The sequence below is a fragment of the Rhinoraja longicauda genome, chromosome 13, assembly GCF_053455715.1.
Source record: "Rhinoraja longicauda isolate Sanriku21f chromosome 13, sRhiLon1.1, whole genome shotgun sequence".
In the NCBI taxonomy this organism is placed as follows: domain Eukaryota; kingdom Metazoa; phylum Chordata; class Chondrichthyes; order Rajiformes; family Arhynchobatidae; genus Rhinoraja; species Rhinoraja longicauda.
Window position 1 is genome coordinate 46,323,934 of NC_135965.1, and position 16,175 is coordinate 46,340,108.

At 45.0% G+C, this 16,175-nt stretch overlaps 1 protein-coding gene across 1 annotated transcript in view; it reads left to right on the forward strand.

Moving 5' to 3' along the window:
- ecel1 (endothelin converting enzyme-like 1) overlaps positions 1 to 16,175 on the forward strand; it is a 92,571-nt gene that overhangs the window by 63,717 nt on the left and 12,679 nt on the right. The window contains exon 16 of the mRNA XM_078410079.1: positions 13,779 to 13,855. Within this exon, the coding sequence (XP_078266205.1) occupies positions 13,779 to 13,855 (77 nt within the window). The remainder of the gene's footprint in view (positions 1 to 13,778; positions 13,856 to 16,175) is intronic.

The following is a 16,175-nucleotide window of genomic DNA, read 5'->3' on the forward strand; positions in this document are numbered from 1 at the left end:
ACTTGACGGACAGGGACGAGGGACTGCCCACAGGCTAAGGGGTTTCTACTCAGGGGTTTTGGGGGAGTGTTTCATCCCTTCGGTAGAACTCGTTGTGAGTGGATGCTCACAACCTTCATTAATGAACTTTCGAAACCTGCCTGGCGTCTAGCCTATTTCTGGCCACGTCCAGGCCACTGAACTGGTGACCCCGACGTTCATCACGCGTCGTGATGGACTAGGATGATTTACAACCCGGTCCCGTCGACCTCAAAGCCGTCACGCTAAAGCTCCCAACTTTGTGGACCGAAGAGCCTGATGTCTGGTTCCAGCAGGCACAGGCACAGTTTGCTGTGCAGGGCGTGACGTTGGATGAAACCAAATATTTCTACGTCGTCGGCACTCTGGACCAGGCGACTGCGAGGCGAGTTAAACCTTACCGCCACAGGACGGTGGGCAGGCTGGCGCCGGTGCCCACGTCTCATCATGGGTCCTTCCGTCCGCACATTCCTCCTGCTCTGCAAGACTGCCAGTTCATCTTCCTGCGCAGGGACGCTCATTGGACACCTCTCCAGCAGCCGTACGAGGGCCCCTTCCAGGTCCTGAAACATGGCTTGTCCACATTCGTCCTGGACATGGGGGGGTCGGAGTGAGACCGTTTCGGTTGCGCGGCTGAAGCCAGCGCATGTTGACATTGATCGGCCGGTGCTGGTTGTGCGGCCCCGCCTGCAAGGTCGCCCTCCATCTAGGTTACCTCCTGCAGTGTCTGCTCCATCCCCTCCACCTGTCGGTCGGTCGCCGGTTCCTGTGCCGGGCGTGGTGCGCACCCAGGCTGGTTGCCTCGTGCGCCCTCCTGTCCGTTTCGTGCCTCTGGTTCTTGGGGGGGGGGGGGGTCCTGTGGCGGTCCCTGGGTATTAGGCCACTCCTAGGGTCAGTCCCCTCGGCACTTGACGGACAGGGATGAGGGACTGCCCACAGGCTATGGGGTTTCTACTCAGGGGTTTTGGGGGATTGGTTCATCCCTTCAGTGGAACCCGTTGTGAGTGGATGCTCACAACCTTCATTAAAGAACTTTTGAAACCTGCCTGGCGCCTAGCCTATTTCTGGCCAAGTCCAGACCACTACAACAGTTAATATGGAGAAAATGAGGTGATGAAATGCTCAATCATTTAAAAGATACATCGCTTACCCTCCAGAACACAGTATGTTTAAAACACCTCAGTACCTGTTAACTATGGTTCTGCCTCCACTACCTCAGACAGTGGGTCCAGCTATCACCTATAACCAGATGCTAGATTTACTAGAGAATGTCCCGTCTAAGCATTCCCACATCGAGTCATAGTTATAATGTCACACAATGTTGAAACGGGCCCATCAGCCCAACTTACCCACACTGACCAAAGTCCCATTTACACTAGTCCCAGCTGCCTGCATTTGGCCCATATCTCTCTAAACCCATCCTATCCATGTACCTGTCTAAAATTGTTCTTTTCAACCTTTCCTGCACCTTTTCCAGTTTAACATCATCTTCCCTATAATACTGGAGTTCCGCAATAGTGCATGCTGGGGGCCGCTACACTTCACGTTGTATATTAATGATTTGGACGAGGGGATTGAAGGCTTTGTGGCAAAGTTTGCGGATGATATGAAAATAGGTGGAGGGGCAGGTAGTATAGAGAAAGCAGGGACTCTGCAGAAGGACTTGGACAGGTTAGGATAGTGGGCAGAGAAGTGGCAAATGGAATATAGTGCAGCAAAGTGTGGAGTCATGCATTTTGGTAGAAGGAATAAAGGCGTAGATGGGGTGAGAATCCAAAAATGGAGGTGTGAACAGATGGGGGAGTGCTGGTGCAAGATTCCCCATAAAGTTAATCTGCAAGTCAAATCGGTTGTGAAGAAAGCTAACTCAATGCTACCATTTATTTCAAGAGGGTTTGTATACAAAAACAGGGATGTAATGCTGAGGCTCTATAAGGCACTGGTAAGGCCACATTTGGAATATTGTGAGCAATTTTGGGCACCATATCTGAGGAAGGATGTGCTAGCTCTGGAGGCGGTCCAGAGGAGGTTTACAAGAATGATCCCAGGAATTAGTAGATTAACCTATGATGAGTGTTGAAAGACTGGAGCGGCTAGGCTTGTATACACTGGAATTTAGAAGGATGAGAGGGGATCTTATCGAAACGTATAAGATTGTTAAGGGGTTCGACATGTTAGAGGCAGGAAACATGTTCCCAATGTTGGGGGAGTCCAGAACCAGGGGCCACAATTTAAGAATAAGGGGTAGGCCATTTAGAACGGAGATGAGGAAAAACTTTTTCAGTCAGAGAGTTGCAAATCTGTGGAATTCACTGCCTCAGAAGGCAGTGGAGGCCAAGTCTCTGAATGCATTCAAGACAGAACTAGATGGAGCTCTTAAGGATAGCGGAGTCAGGGGGTATGGGGAGAAGGCAGGAACGGGGTACTGATTGAGAATGATCAGCCATGATCACATTGAATGGTGGTGCTGGCTCGAAGGGCCGAATGGCCTACTCCTGCACCTATTGTCTATTGCCTATTGTTTGTCGGCACTGGACTGAAATTTCTTTAGTCAGAAGGTGGTGAATCTGTGGAATTCTTTGCCACAGAAGGCTGTGGAGGCCAAGTTAGTGGATATTTTTAAGGCAGAGATAGATAGATGACATAGAAACATAGAAAATAGGTGCAGAAGGAGGCCATTTGGCCCTTTGAGCCAGCACGGCCATTCATTGTGATCATGGCTGATCATCCACAATCAGTAACCCGTGCCTGCCTTCTCCCCATATCCCTTGAGTCCACTGGCCCATAGAGCTCTATCTAACTCTCTTTTAAATTCATCCAGTGAATTAGCCTCTACTGCCATCTGTAATTCTTGATTAGTACAAATACAGAGGTTATGGGCAGAAGGTAGGAGAATGGGGTTAGGAGGGAAAGATAGATCAGCCATAATTGAATGGCGTACACTTGATGGGCCGAATGACCTAATTCTACTCCTTTCATTTACGATCTTATAATCTGCTTTGGAAGAAATAGTGTGAAGGCCTTTGTGTAAATGTAAGTCTTTCTTTCTTTTGAACAGGGTGGCCAAAACTGAACCCAATACTCTAAATGTGGCCTCACCAATGCCTTATACAACTGTATCATGACCTCCAGTCTTATATACTCAATATGCAGAATGGGAGAAGGCAGGAACGGGGTGCTGATTGAGAATGATTAGCTATGATCATTCTTGAATCTTGAATCTTGAATGATCACATTGAATTGTGGTGCTGGCTCGAATGGCCGAATGGCCTACTCCTGCACCTATTGTCTATTGTCTATGAAGACTAATGTGGCAAAAACCTTCTTGATCATCGTTTCTACTTGTGATGACACTTTCAAGCAAATATGTATCTGCACTCTTAGATCCCTCTGCTCTACAACACTTCCCAGAGCCCTACCATTTACTGTGTAGGTCCTGCCCTGGTTAGACTTTCCAAAATGCAACACATTGCACTTCTCTGTATTAAACTCCATAAACCATTCCTCACTCCACCTGCCCAACTGATGAAGATCCTGCCACAATTTATGACAACCATCTTCACTATCTACAATACCACCTGTTTAGTGTATATCTTTAAGTATCTGATCATTGACAGTATGTTCCTTTTCTGTGTTCACTTCCCCTTTGTAAAGTAATTTCCTCATGCCCTTTGCCAATTTCAGTTATTGTCTATAGCTTCCTTCCTCACTATCAGCAACCTGCTCAATTTTTGTACTGCCTACTCCAGGATTTATAGCAAAATAATTGGAATATACTTTTCCACTAACTTGCGGATTGTTCATTTCACATTTAACCATCTGCATACATTATAACAAACATAATTCTTGAGATAAATCGAAAGTTTAACATAGATAGAAACATAGAAAAACAGCACCGCCATTCATTGTGATTATGGCTGATCATCCGCAATCAGTAACCCGTGCCTGCCTTCTCCCCATATCCTTTGATTCTGCTAGCCCCTAGAGCTCTATCTAACTCTCTCTTAAATTCATCCAGTGACTTGGCCTCCACTGCTCTCTGTGGTAGAGAATTCCACAAATTCACAACTCTCTGGGTGAAAATATTCCTTCTCACCTCAGTTTTAAATGGCCTCCCCTTTATTCTAAGACTGTGGCTCCTGGTTCTGGACTCCCCCAACATTGGGAACATTTTTCCTGCATCTAGCTTGTCCAGTCCTTTTATAATTTTATATGTCTCTATAAGATCCCCTCTCATCCTTCTAAACTCCAGTGAATACAAGCCTAGTCTTTTCAATCTTTCCTCATATGACAGTCCCGCCATCCCAGGGATCAATCTCGTGAACCTATGCTGCACTGCCTCAATTACAAGGATGCCCTTCCTCAAATTAGGAGACCAGAACTGTACACAATACTCCAGATGTGGTCTTACCAAGGACCTATACAACTGCAGAAGAACCTCTTTACTCCTATACTGAAATCCTCTTGTTATGAAGGCCAACATGCCATTGCTGTACCTGCAAGCCAACTTTCATCGTCTGGTGTACAAGGACACCCAGGTCTCGCTGCACTTCCCTTACCTATCCTGACATCATTGAGATAATACCTAACCTGACACCATTGAGATAACACCTAACCTGACACCATTGAGATAATAATACCTAACCTGACACCATTGAGATAATCGTTTGACAAACCTATAATCCTTATATATACTTTTTACCATAATCATTTCATGTACTTATTTGGAACAGATGACATTGGGCCAAGGTTTTTTTTTTTAACCAGCAGGTTTTTCTAGTTTTGTGAATGTTTCTTTTAAAACAGTTGATCAACATAACGGTGGTAGTTATGACTCATGGATCCAGTTTGGGGACAGACCCTTCAGCCCGTCGAGCCCACACCCACCATCAACCATCCATTTTACATAACTTTCTTTTATTCTCCCCACATATTTTTCAGATCCCCAGAATCTACCATTCACCTACACAATAAGAGCAATTCACAGTGTCCAGTTAAGATGTTTGGCAAGTGGGAGGAAACTGCTCAACCAAGAGGAATTCCTCACAATCACAGGGAAAACGTACAAACTTCACATTGACAATTCCTGAGGTTAAGATTGAAACTGTGTCTCTGGCGTTGGGAGGCAGCTGTTCTACTAGCTGTGCCTCTGTGCTGCCTTATGAAATGACCCTGACTCTTGCTTCAATAAAAGAAGGCAGCTTTTATACCAAGGTCTTAGAGTCACATTTTATTTCAAATTATTCAACTTTTCTGGCGTAATGTCCGCACATGGAGGCAAAAAATAACCAGTGAAAAACTTTTCCAGGACTGATTAAAAAATCCAGAATTACCTGTTGAGTGTTCAGTACATGTTGGCAATTGTAGTCCTATGATGGGATGAAAGTCAGGAAACTAATAATTGCCCCCAAGAAATTCTGGATACAAAATTTGAAGAACCAAGGACAGAGTTAGGGATAGAGCCCCTCAGCTTGCTATTCCATCCAGTATGGCAATGTTGATTGGTTTCAATTCCACTTTACCCATACTCTTTAATTCCCTTACACTCCAACAGCCTTGAGTATAGTTAACACCAGCAATGTAAATGTACTGCTGGGGTTTCCAATGTTCCGTACTAGAGCCAATCTTTGAGATGTGGGAGGACATTGGAACACCTGGAGATAACTCACGCCATCATAGAGAGAATGTACAAACTCCACACATACAGCACCTGAGGTCAGGATCGAACCTGGGTCTCTGGCACTGTGAGGCAGCGGCACTACAAGCTGCACTGCTCTGCCGCCCTAATTATCCTATGTATGAGTATAGTGACATACAGGTACAAGGTTTAACTAAACACCCCTGTGTCCGACTGTTAGGCACACTAGCAAATCTATAGCTGTAGTTTTTGGTAGAAGAGCATGCTGTACAATCATTGAACTGAGATTAGTCAGTTTTAGGACTTCATCCAGTGAAAGGATTGGCAGAAATTGTCTAAGTTTCCTTTATTCAGATCTTAATATTTCTCCATCTTTGCCAAGCCAAAAGACAGCAGGTTGGCTCTTAAATGAAAATATCTGCCCTTACTAAGTGGTCTTAGGAGGATCATGGAAATGCAAATTCCCAGGAAAAACATGGACAAAACCTCAAATGAATGGAAACTAGTTTTTCACATCAGATTGCAGCTATGTTTATTCAAGTCTAAATCCTTCTGTGTTCTCCTTTTACCAAAGCTCTGCAGAAACCTGCAAAAGTAATTGCATCCCTCCCACAGGAACAGACAAAATGTTTGCAGCTCTTTCCCACTCCTTTCAATATTAATGGCTATTCAGAGAGGTGTGTCAAAGCAATGTTTAGTGACTCACTAAATGTTCCATCCAGGAAACACCTGGCCTCCCCTTCACACCTTCCTCCATTCTTTCCACCAACATCGCAGCTAAGATCAGACATCAGTCCACATGCAACCACACTGATCCATCACTTTGCCTATGTTGTTATCTGCGTCTCTTGTCTTTTGCACAACATGTCTGCTGCTAAACTTTTATTACCATAACTCTGACACTTTCAGTTCTTATTTTTATCCTGAACCTTTGCATGTCTGCGCACAATAAACAAAACTAAACCCATTGTGAGATAAGTTGCGCAATGTCTGCTGGACACACACAACCTTTTTCCTTTTTTTACTTATGTTTGAAGTCTCTGTTCATGAAGGGCTGGCCCATCAGAACAATGAGAGGAATCTGTTATTTGACACACTTGTGATCTAAACAAAGGTTTGGATGTATTTATGTGTATGAAGGAACTGCAAATGCTGGTTTAAACTGCAGATAGACACAAAAAATAGAGTAACTCAGTGGAACAGGCAGCATCTCTGGAGAGAAGGAATGGGTGACGTTTCAGGTCAAAGGTTTCAAAGCTCTTTAATTGCCACGTGTACCAATTAAGGTACAGTGATATGCAAATTACCATTCAGCCATACTAAAAAAGCAACAAGACACGCAACTACATAAAAGTTAACATAAACACCCACCACAGCGGATTCCCCACATTCCTCACTGTGATCGAAGGCAATAAAGTCTAAACTTCTTCCCTCATTTTCCTCTCGCAGTCGGGGCAGTTGAACCATCGATCGAGGGGATCGAAGCTCCCACAGCCGGCGGTCAAAGCCCCCACGTCAGGGCAATCGAGGCTCCCGTAAACTTGCATGGAGCTCAGAGAAGCAGGCAGTTTAAAAACAGAGTAAAGAGTTCATTGGCTGGAAAGTTTGTTACAAAAGAAGGTGACTCACAGATAAAGGCCGTTTAAAAAGAGCACCAAAACCCAGGTTCAGGTAATTTACTAATCAGCCCTAAAGTAGTTGATTGGGTAGCAGATAAAAAGGAAGTGCAGCTATAGTGGAGCAGTCTGGGGGAGGTGGAGGCGGAGGGCGGAGGGCGGAGGGCGGAGGGCGGAGGGCGGAGGGCGGAGGGCGGAGGGCGGAGGGCGGAGGGCGGAGGGCGGAGGGCGAGTCTTTGACTCAAGAGTGCCTCGGGAGGCGGAGTGTGAGTCTTTGGCTTCGATGCTGAGGCACGGAGACTACTTTTGTTTGAACTTTGACTTGTGATTTTTGTCACTGAAGAAATGGCAGGCATGTTGGTGCAGTGTGTTTTGTGCAGGATGTGGGAAGGCAGGGACACTGCTGGAGCTTCTAGGAACAGCGTCTGGGAACTACACCTGCAGGAATTGTGTCCAGGTGCAGCTCCTGAGTGAACGTGTTGGGGAACTGGCGAAGCAGTTGGTTGACCTCATCCATCTGAGAAAATGAGAGTTTCCTGGACATGACCTACAGGGAGGTTGTCATGCCAAGGATACAGTAAGAGCAAAGGTGGTTGACTGTGCGAAAGGGCAGTACAAGTGGAGAGCAGGAGACCCTGGTGGCTGTGCTGAGTGAGAACAGACACACCCTGTTGGGGCAGAAGATGCTTCCAGTCTGAATGGTGGACAGGTCGGTGGCTCCAATACCAATGATGACAATTGACTGGTGAGCCATAGTGGTGACAGGCAAGACTTGAGGATGGTCTGTTGCCTCCCTGGTGCCAGGGTTAAAGATGTCATGGACTGACTTCAGAACATCCTCAAGAGGGAAGGTGAATAGCCACAAGTAGTTGTGCATGTGGGCACAAATGATGTTGAGAGGAAAAGGAAGGTGGTTCTGCATTGTGAGTTTATAGAGTTAGGAAGAAGACTGAAAAGCAGGACTTCTAGGGTGGTTATCTCTGGATTACTTCCTGTACCTTGTGCTGGTGAGGGCAGGGAGATAGGAGATATGAATGTATGGCTGAGGGGATTTAGAGTTATAGACCATTGGGATCTCTTCTGGAGTAGGGGTGACCTGTACAAAAGGGATTGGTTACACCTTAACTGGAAGGGGACCAATGTTCTGGCAGGCAGGCAGGTTTGCTAGTGCTACATGTGTGGGTTCAAACTAAATAGTGGGGGGGAGGGATTGACAAATTGGGAATATAAAGATGGTGTTAAAGGGGAAGTGATTACAGGAAAAGTTGCAAAAGACTCCTGAATTAATGGGAAGGAAAGTTTGAGAAGGGATAAGAGAGTAAGGTCGGGGCCAATAGTGACTGGTGAGAGAGGGGAGGTGAATACTGAAGTTAAAGTGTTGTATTTGAATGTGCAAAGTATAAAAAAATAAAGTGGATGAGCTTGAGGCTCAGTTAGATATTGGCAAGTATGATGTTGTGGGAATTACAGAGACATGGCTGCAAGAGGACCAGGACTGGGAGCTGAATATTCAGGGGTATATGACCTATTGAAAAGACAGACAGGTGGGCAGAGGGGGTGGGGTTGCTCTGTTGGTAAGGAATTATATTCAGTCCCTTGCAAGGGGTGACATAGAATCAGATGTAGAATCAGTATGGACAGAACTGTAAGGATAAAAAGACCCTAATGGGAGTTATCTACAGGCTCCCAAACAGTAGCCTGGATATAAGGTGCAAGTTGAATCAAGAGTTAAAATTGGCATGTCGCAAAGGTAGTGCTACAGTGGTTATGGGAGATTTCAACATGCAGGTAGACTGGGAAAATCAGCTTGGTAATGGACTCCAAGAAAGGGAGTTTGTGGAGTGCCTCCAAGATGGATTTTTAGAGCAGCTTGTACTGGAGCCTACCAGGGAGAAGGCAATTCTGAATTTAGTGTTATGTCATGAACCAGATTTGATAAGGGGACTCGGGGTAAAAGAGCCATTAGGAGGTAGTGATCATAATATGATAAGTTTTAATCTACAATTTGAGAGGGAGAAGGGAAAATCGGAAGTGTGAGTATTGCAGTTGAGCAAGGGGGACAATGGAGGCATGAGGGAGGAGCTGGCCAGAGCTGACTGGAAAGAGACCCCAGCAGGGAAGACGGTGGAACAACAAAGGCAGGTATTTCTGGGAATAATACAGAAGGTGCAGGATCTGTTCATTCCAAAGAGGAAGAAAGATTCTAAGGGGAGTAAGAGGTGACCATGGCTGACAAGGGAAGTCAAGGACAGTATAAAAATAAGAGAAATATAACACAGCAAAGATGAGCGGGAAGCCAGAGGATTGGGACACTTTAAAAGAGCCACAGAAGTTAACTAAAAAGGCAATACAGGGAGAAAGGATGAGGTACGAAGGTAAGCTAGCCATGAATATAAAGGAGGATAGTAAAAGCTTTAGGTATGTTAAGAGGAAAAAAATAGTTAAGACAAATAGAAACATAGAAAATAGGTGCAGGAGTAGGCCATTCGGCCCTTCGAGCCTGCACCGCCCATTCAATATGTTAATGGCTGATCATCCAACTCAGTATCCCGTAACTGCCTTCTCTCCATACCCCCTGATCCCTTTAGCCACAAGGGCCACATCTAACTCCCTCTTAAATATAGCCAATGAACTGGCCTCAACTACCTTGTGTGGCAGAGAATTCCACAGATTCACCACTCTGTGTGAAAAAAAACTTTCTCATCTCGGTCCTAAAAGACTTCCCCCTTATCCTTAAACTGTGACCCCTTGTTCTGGACTTCCCCAACATCGGGAACAATCTTCCTGTATCTAGCCTGTCCAACCCCTTAAGAATTTTGTAAGTGGGTCCCTTGAAGACAGAAGCAGGTGCATTTATTATGGGGAACAAGGAAATGGCAGACGAGTTGAACAGGTACTTTGGATCTGTCTTCACTAAGGAAGACACAATCTCCCAGATGTACTAGTAGACAGAGGTCCTAGGGTGACGGAGGAACTGAAGGAAATTCACATTCGGCAGGAAATGGTGTTGGGTGGACTGATGGGACTGAAGGCTGATAAATCCCCAGGGCCTGATGGTCTGCATCGCTGGGTACTTGAGGAAGTGGCTTTTGTAATCGTGGACGCATTGGTAATCATTTTCCAATGTTTTATAGATTCAGGATCAGTTCCTGTGGATTGGAGGGTAGCTAATGTTATCCCACTTTTTAAGAAAGGAGGGAGAGAGAAAACGGGAAATTATAGACCAGTTAGTCTGACATTGGGGGTGGGGAAGATGATTGAGTCAATTATAAAAGAAGTAATTTTCTAACATTTGAATAGCAGTAACAGGATCGTTCTGAGTCAGCATGGATTTACAAAGGGAAATCATGCTTAACTAATCTTCTGGAATTTGAGGATGTAACTTAGAAAATGGACATGGGAGAGCCAGTGGATATAGTGTACCTGGACTTTCAGAAAGCCTTTGATAAGGTCCCACATAGGAGATTAGTGGGCAAAATTAGAGCACATAGTATTGGGGGTAGGGTACTGACATGGATAGAAAATTGATTGGCAGACGGGAAACAAAGAGTAGGGATTAACGGGTCCCTTTCAGAATGGTAGGCAGTGACTAGTGGGGTACTGCAAGGCTCGGTGCTGGGACCGCAGCTATTTACAATAAATATTAATTACTTGGATGAAGGGATTAAAAGTAACGTTAGCAAATTTGCTAAGAACAGGAAGGCAGATTATTATCTGAACGGTGTCAAGTTAGGAAAAGGGGAAGTGCAAAGAGATCTGGGTGTCCTTGTTCATCAGTCACTGAAAGTAAGCATGCAGGTACAGCAGGCAGTGAAGAAAGCTAAAGGCATGTTGGCCTTCATGACAAGAGGAGTTGAGCATAGAAGCAAAGAGGTCCTCCTGCAGTTGTACTGGGCCCTAGTGAGACCACACCTGGAATACTGTGTGCAGTTTTGGTCTCCAAATTTGAGGAAGGACATTCTTGCTATTGAGGGAGTGCAGCATAGGTTCACTTGGTTAATTCCCGGAATGGCGGTACTGTCGTATGTTGAAAGACTGGAGCGACTGGGCTTGTATGCACTGGAATTTAGAAGGATGAGAGGGGATCTTATTGAAACATATAAGATTATTAAGGGATTGGACACGCTAGTGGCAGGAAACATGTTCCCAATGTTGGGGGAGTCCAGAACCAGGGGCCACGGTTTAAGAATAAGGGGTAGGCCATTTAGAAAGGAGATGAGGAAAAACCTTTTCAGTCAGAGTTGTAAATCTGTGGAATTCTCTGCCTTAGAAGGCAGTGGAGGCCAATTCTCTGGATGATTTCAAGAGAGAGTTAGATAGAGCTCTTAATGATAATGGAGTCAGGGGGTATGGGGAGTGGGCAGGAACAAGGTACTGATTGTGGATGATCAGCCAGGATCACATTGAATGGCAGGGCTGAATGGCCCAATCCTGCACCTATTGTTTATTGTCCCGCGTCGGGGCGGTCGAAGCTCCTGCGGCTTGGTGTTCCCCAAGTCGGTCTCTAGCCAGAGACTGCGAGCTCCACGATGTTAAAGTCCGCAGGCTCCCGCGGTAGATCTCAGGTGGATCATGGCAAAGGGATCACGAGCTCCGCGATGTTAAATGCCCACAGGCACCCGCGGTGGAACTCTCGACGTTGGTCTCCAGCAAAGGCCGCCAACTCCTCGATGTTAGGCCGCAGTGTGGACGGCGACACGATATGGAAAAAAAATCACATTTTCGTCGATGTAAGAGATTAGAACAAGTTTCCCTCAATCTCCTCCCCCACCCCCACATAAAACAAGTTAAAGAACACTAAAAACACACATTTAACACATACTAAAAAAACAACGAAGAAGAAAGGGACAGACAGACTGTTGGCGAGGCAGCCATCTCGACCTGAAACATCCCCCATTCCTTCACTACAGAGATGCTGCCTGTCCTGCTGAGTTACTCCAGCTTTTTGTGTCTATCTTTGTTTTTATTTAGTTGTGCTACACTTTCTGTAAATTTGATTATCAAAGGTATTTAGATTAGTAAAAGGAAACTAAACTGTGATAGGCTTCTCAGAAATCAAACAAGTATAAAATTCCAGCTGACAAAGAGGATGACTGACTTTTGAATATAGAGCACTTAACATTATTAATCTTGCAATGTTTCCCCAAGCCTAGCCGGTCTGTTTAAGCCTGGTAGATTCACAGTGCAGACCAGACAGAGAACACAACATGAGTGATTCCAAAGAGCATTGTTTAGCTCTGAATATCAACAGATTGATTAGATTTGTTCTCTTTGAAATTTAAATCTGGAAGATGCAATCGTGTACCTAGAAATTAGGTCATACAGTGACATTTACTTAAGTGCTTTGTAATTGAAAGTATACCGATCATCGAGTGAGACACATTAATGACCATTTCCAGCTTGCTTCACTTCATTGCAGAAGTACAGCTGGCTACTTTCCAGTCTGATAGTTGTAACAAACGATCATTGCTGGGGCACTCAGTGGGACAGGCGGCATCTCTGGAGAGAAGGAATTAGTGGTTTTGGGTCCAGACCCTTCTTCTGACTTCTTGAGTCTCAAGAAGGGTCTCGACCCAAAACGTCACCCATTCCTTCTCTCCAGAGATGTTGCCTGTTCCGCTGAGTTGCTCCAGCATTTTGTGTCTCTCTTTGGTATAAACCAGCATCTGCAGTTCCTTCCAACACATTCCTGGTGCACTGCTACATCCAGAGCAATATCAGGAGAACCTCACTAGGTTGACCCAGGAGCAGCCATCACCAGACGCTACCTGAAGTAGGATTGTACAATGCAGTGCAGGGCATGCTGTCCCATGCTTCATCCCACCTGCTTCAGTAATGCTCTCACCCATGAGAAGCACTGGAGTACCTGAGCATACAGAAATTTGCAATTTATTTTACCTTTTACAAAGTGAAGGTTCTATTACGAAAGGTTCTGTTCTTGAGAACTGTTCATAACTAGAACTGTTGGTAAGTGGGAAATTAATAAAACAGTGTGTGAGGAGAATCAGACACATCAGTGGCGGGAGAGTGAACAGGCGCGAGAAGAGTAGCTGTCAGCGGCCTTACTCATTGAGTGAGGAGCGAGTTTGACCAGAACTCCTTGTTCTGCTCGGCTCCACACAGCCCCCAACTATTGAAGTTCAAGGGGTTGCGTTGGGGAGGAAAGGCAAGTAAAAGTGCCATTCCTGCACGGCAGAAGATGCCTTTCTGCCCCGCAGTAGCCGGCAAATCCATCCCCATCCATCCCACCAGTCTGCCAAACACTTGCTCGTACATATGGGGTGTCCACTGGGCATGAGTAAACCGGAGAGGGCTTGTAAATATAATGTTCATAAATTAGACATTAATAACCGGATGAGGGCCTGTAACTATACAACTGTTAACTATCTCCTGCAGAAATAACTTATTTGAAATTGTTTTGTTCCTTAATTTGATATAATGGCATTTAATGTAGGCGACACAACTAAATCTTGATCGTATTCTAAATTGTTTCATTGTCTCTCTAGAATTGGTGCATGAAGAGGCGATCACCATCCATCTACTTACAGCTACTCACTGACAAACATGCCCCAGAACACTACAGGTATCGGTCATGATATGTTTGACCATTTTATCTAATGCACAAAACAGCTTCATGCAATATAATGGCAGATTCTGAACTCCTCAAATGATCATGAATCAGTCAGGAGATGTAGCCGCACATGAGATGTGAGTTCCCTGAAACAGTACGTGGATTGTCCAACCCGAAAAGGGAACATGCTGAACCCTGTGTCTGGAAGTAAGCTTGGCCAGGTGTCTGAAGAAGAGCCTTTTGGGGATAATAATCTGAACTCCACAGGTTTTAAGATTGTTTTGAATAGTAAGAAGGTTTTAGTACCTTGTGGGAAGGTACTAAATTGGCGTAAGGCAAATTACAATGTTATTTGGCAGGAGCTCAGGAGGGTATACTGGGACCAGTTGTTATTGGGTACGTTCACAGTTGACATGTGGGAGTCATTTAAAGGCCAGTTGATCAAAGTTCAGGACTGTTCCAGTATGCAGAAAGCAGAAAGTTCCAGTATGGAGACGGGATTAGGATGGAAAAATGAGGGAATCTTGGATGACCAAAGAGGTTGTAAATTTAGTCAAAAAGAAAAAGTGCATTCAAGATTTAAGAGGATGGAATCAGACTGGACCTTTGAGGAATATAAAGAAAGGAGGAAATACCACAAGCAGGTGATTAGAAGGACTAAAAGGGGCCATGAAATGGATTTGGCAAATCGGATTAAAGAAAATCCTGAGGCTTTTTATTTCTTCATTGAAAACAAGAGGGGAACCAGGGAGAAGGTAGGTCTGCTCAAGTTTAAAGGTGGGAATTTGTGCTTGGAGTCAGGGAATGTAGGTGAGGTACTAAACAAATACTTTACATCTGTTTTCACCAAGGAGAACATAGAGGACAGTGGGGAATTTTAATGGAGATTAGTGGAGAATACAATGGCAGTTTGAGATTAAGTGTTGGGGCTCTTGCAGAGTATTATGGTGGATAAATCCCCAGGACCTAATGGAAATTATCCTAGGTTATTCAAAGGGATAAGAGAGGAGATTGCAGGTGCCTTGACAAATTTCTTCTCATGCCATGGAAGAGAATGGATTAACTAGGGATCGCCGATATGGGTTTGTACATGGTAGGTCATGTCTTATCAACGTCACTGAGTTTTTTGAGGAGGTGACGAAGGTGATCAATGAGAGTAGGGCAGTGCTTGATGTCTACATGGATTTTCTAAAGGCATTTGATAAAATCTGCATGTAAGGCTGATCTAAAAGGGTCGGGATGACTTGGTCGCATGGATTCAGAACTGGCTTACTGATAGAAGATAGGAGGTTGTGGTGGAAGGACAATATTCAGGCTGGCAGTCTGTGACCAGTGGAGTTCCTCAGTGATAGACACAAAAAGCTGGAGTAACGCAACTGGACAGGCAGCATCTCTGGAGAGAAGGAATGGGTGATGTTTCGGGCCGTGACCCTTCAGTGACAAGGTTTCACTGCGCCCACTTTAACTCTTCAAGTCATCGTTCCTTGTTCCTCAGTGATCTGTGCTGAGACCTCTGTTGTTTGTATTGTATATAAATGAGGTTGGACAGACTTGGATGGCTTTCTCTGTAACGCTGGAGGTTGAAGGCAGACCTGAGAGACTTTATAAAATTATGAGAGGCACGGATAGGGTAGACATCAGAACCTAATTTAACCGTATGTAAATATCAAACGCTAGAAAGAATAACTTTAAAGTGAGGGGGCAAAATTTAAAGCAGACTAGACGACCTGTGGACCCGTTGGGTTCCCGTTGTGACACCAGCGATCTCAAAATGGCGATCTCATCTTGTATATATCACAAAATGCGGGAGTAACTCAGCGGGTCAAGCAGTATCTCAGGCGAGGAATGGGTGATGTTTCGGGTTGAGACCCTTCTTCAGTCTGAAGAAGGGTCTCAGCCCGAAACGTCTTCAGTCTGAAGAAGGGTCTCAACCCGAAACGTCACCCATTCCTTCTCTCCTGAGATGCTGCTTGACCCGCTGAGTTACTCCAGCATTTTGTAATACCTTTGATTTGCACCAGCATCTGTAGTTATTTCCTACTCATCTTGTGTATATATATATATATACACACACACACGACCCGGTGGGTTCCCGTTGTGACTCGAGCGATCTCATCTTGTATGTTCCCGATATACAGCCAAAATGGTACACGAGAGCGCAACAATTTGAACAAAACTTGATACAGTACACCACAGGTGAATGGTAAGGTGCCCCTAAAATTGTTGCGCTATCGTGTACCGTTTTGGCTGTATTTCAGGAACATACGTACAAGATGAGAGTTCTAGTGACAGTGTATTCAGAAAGTATTCAGACCCCTTCACTTTTTCCACT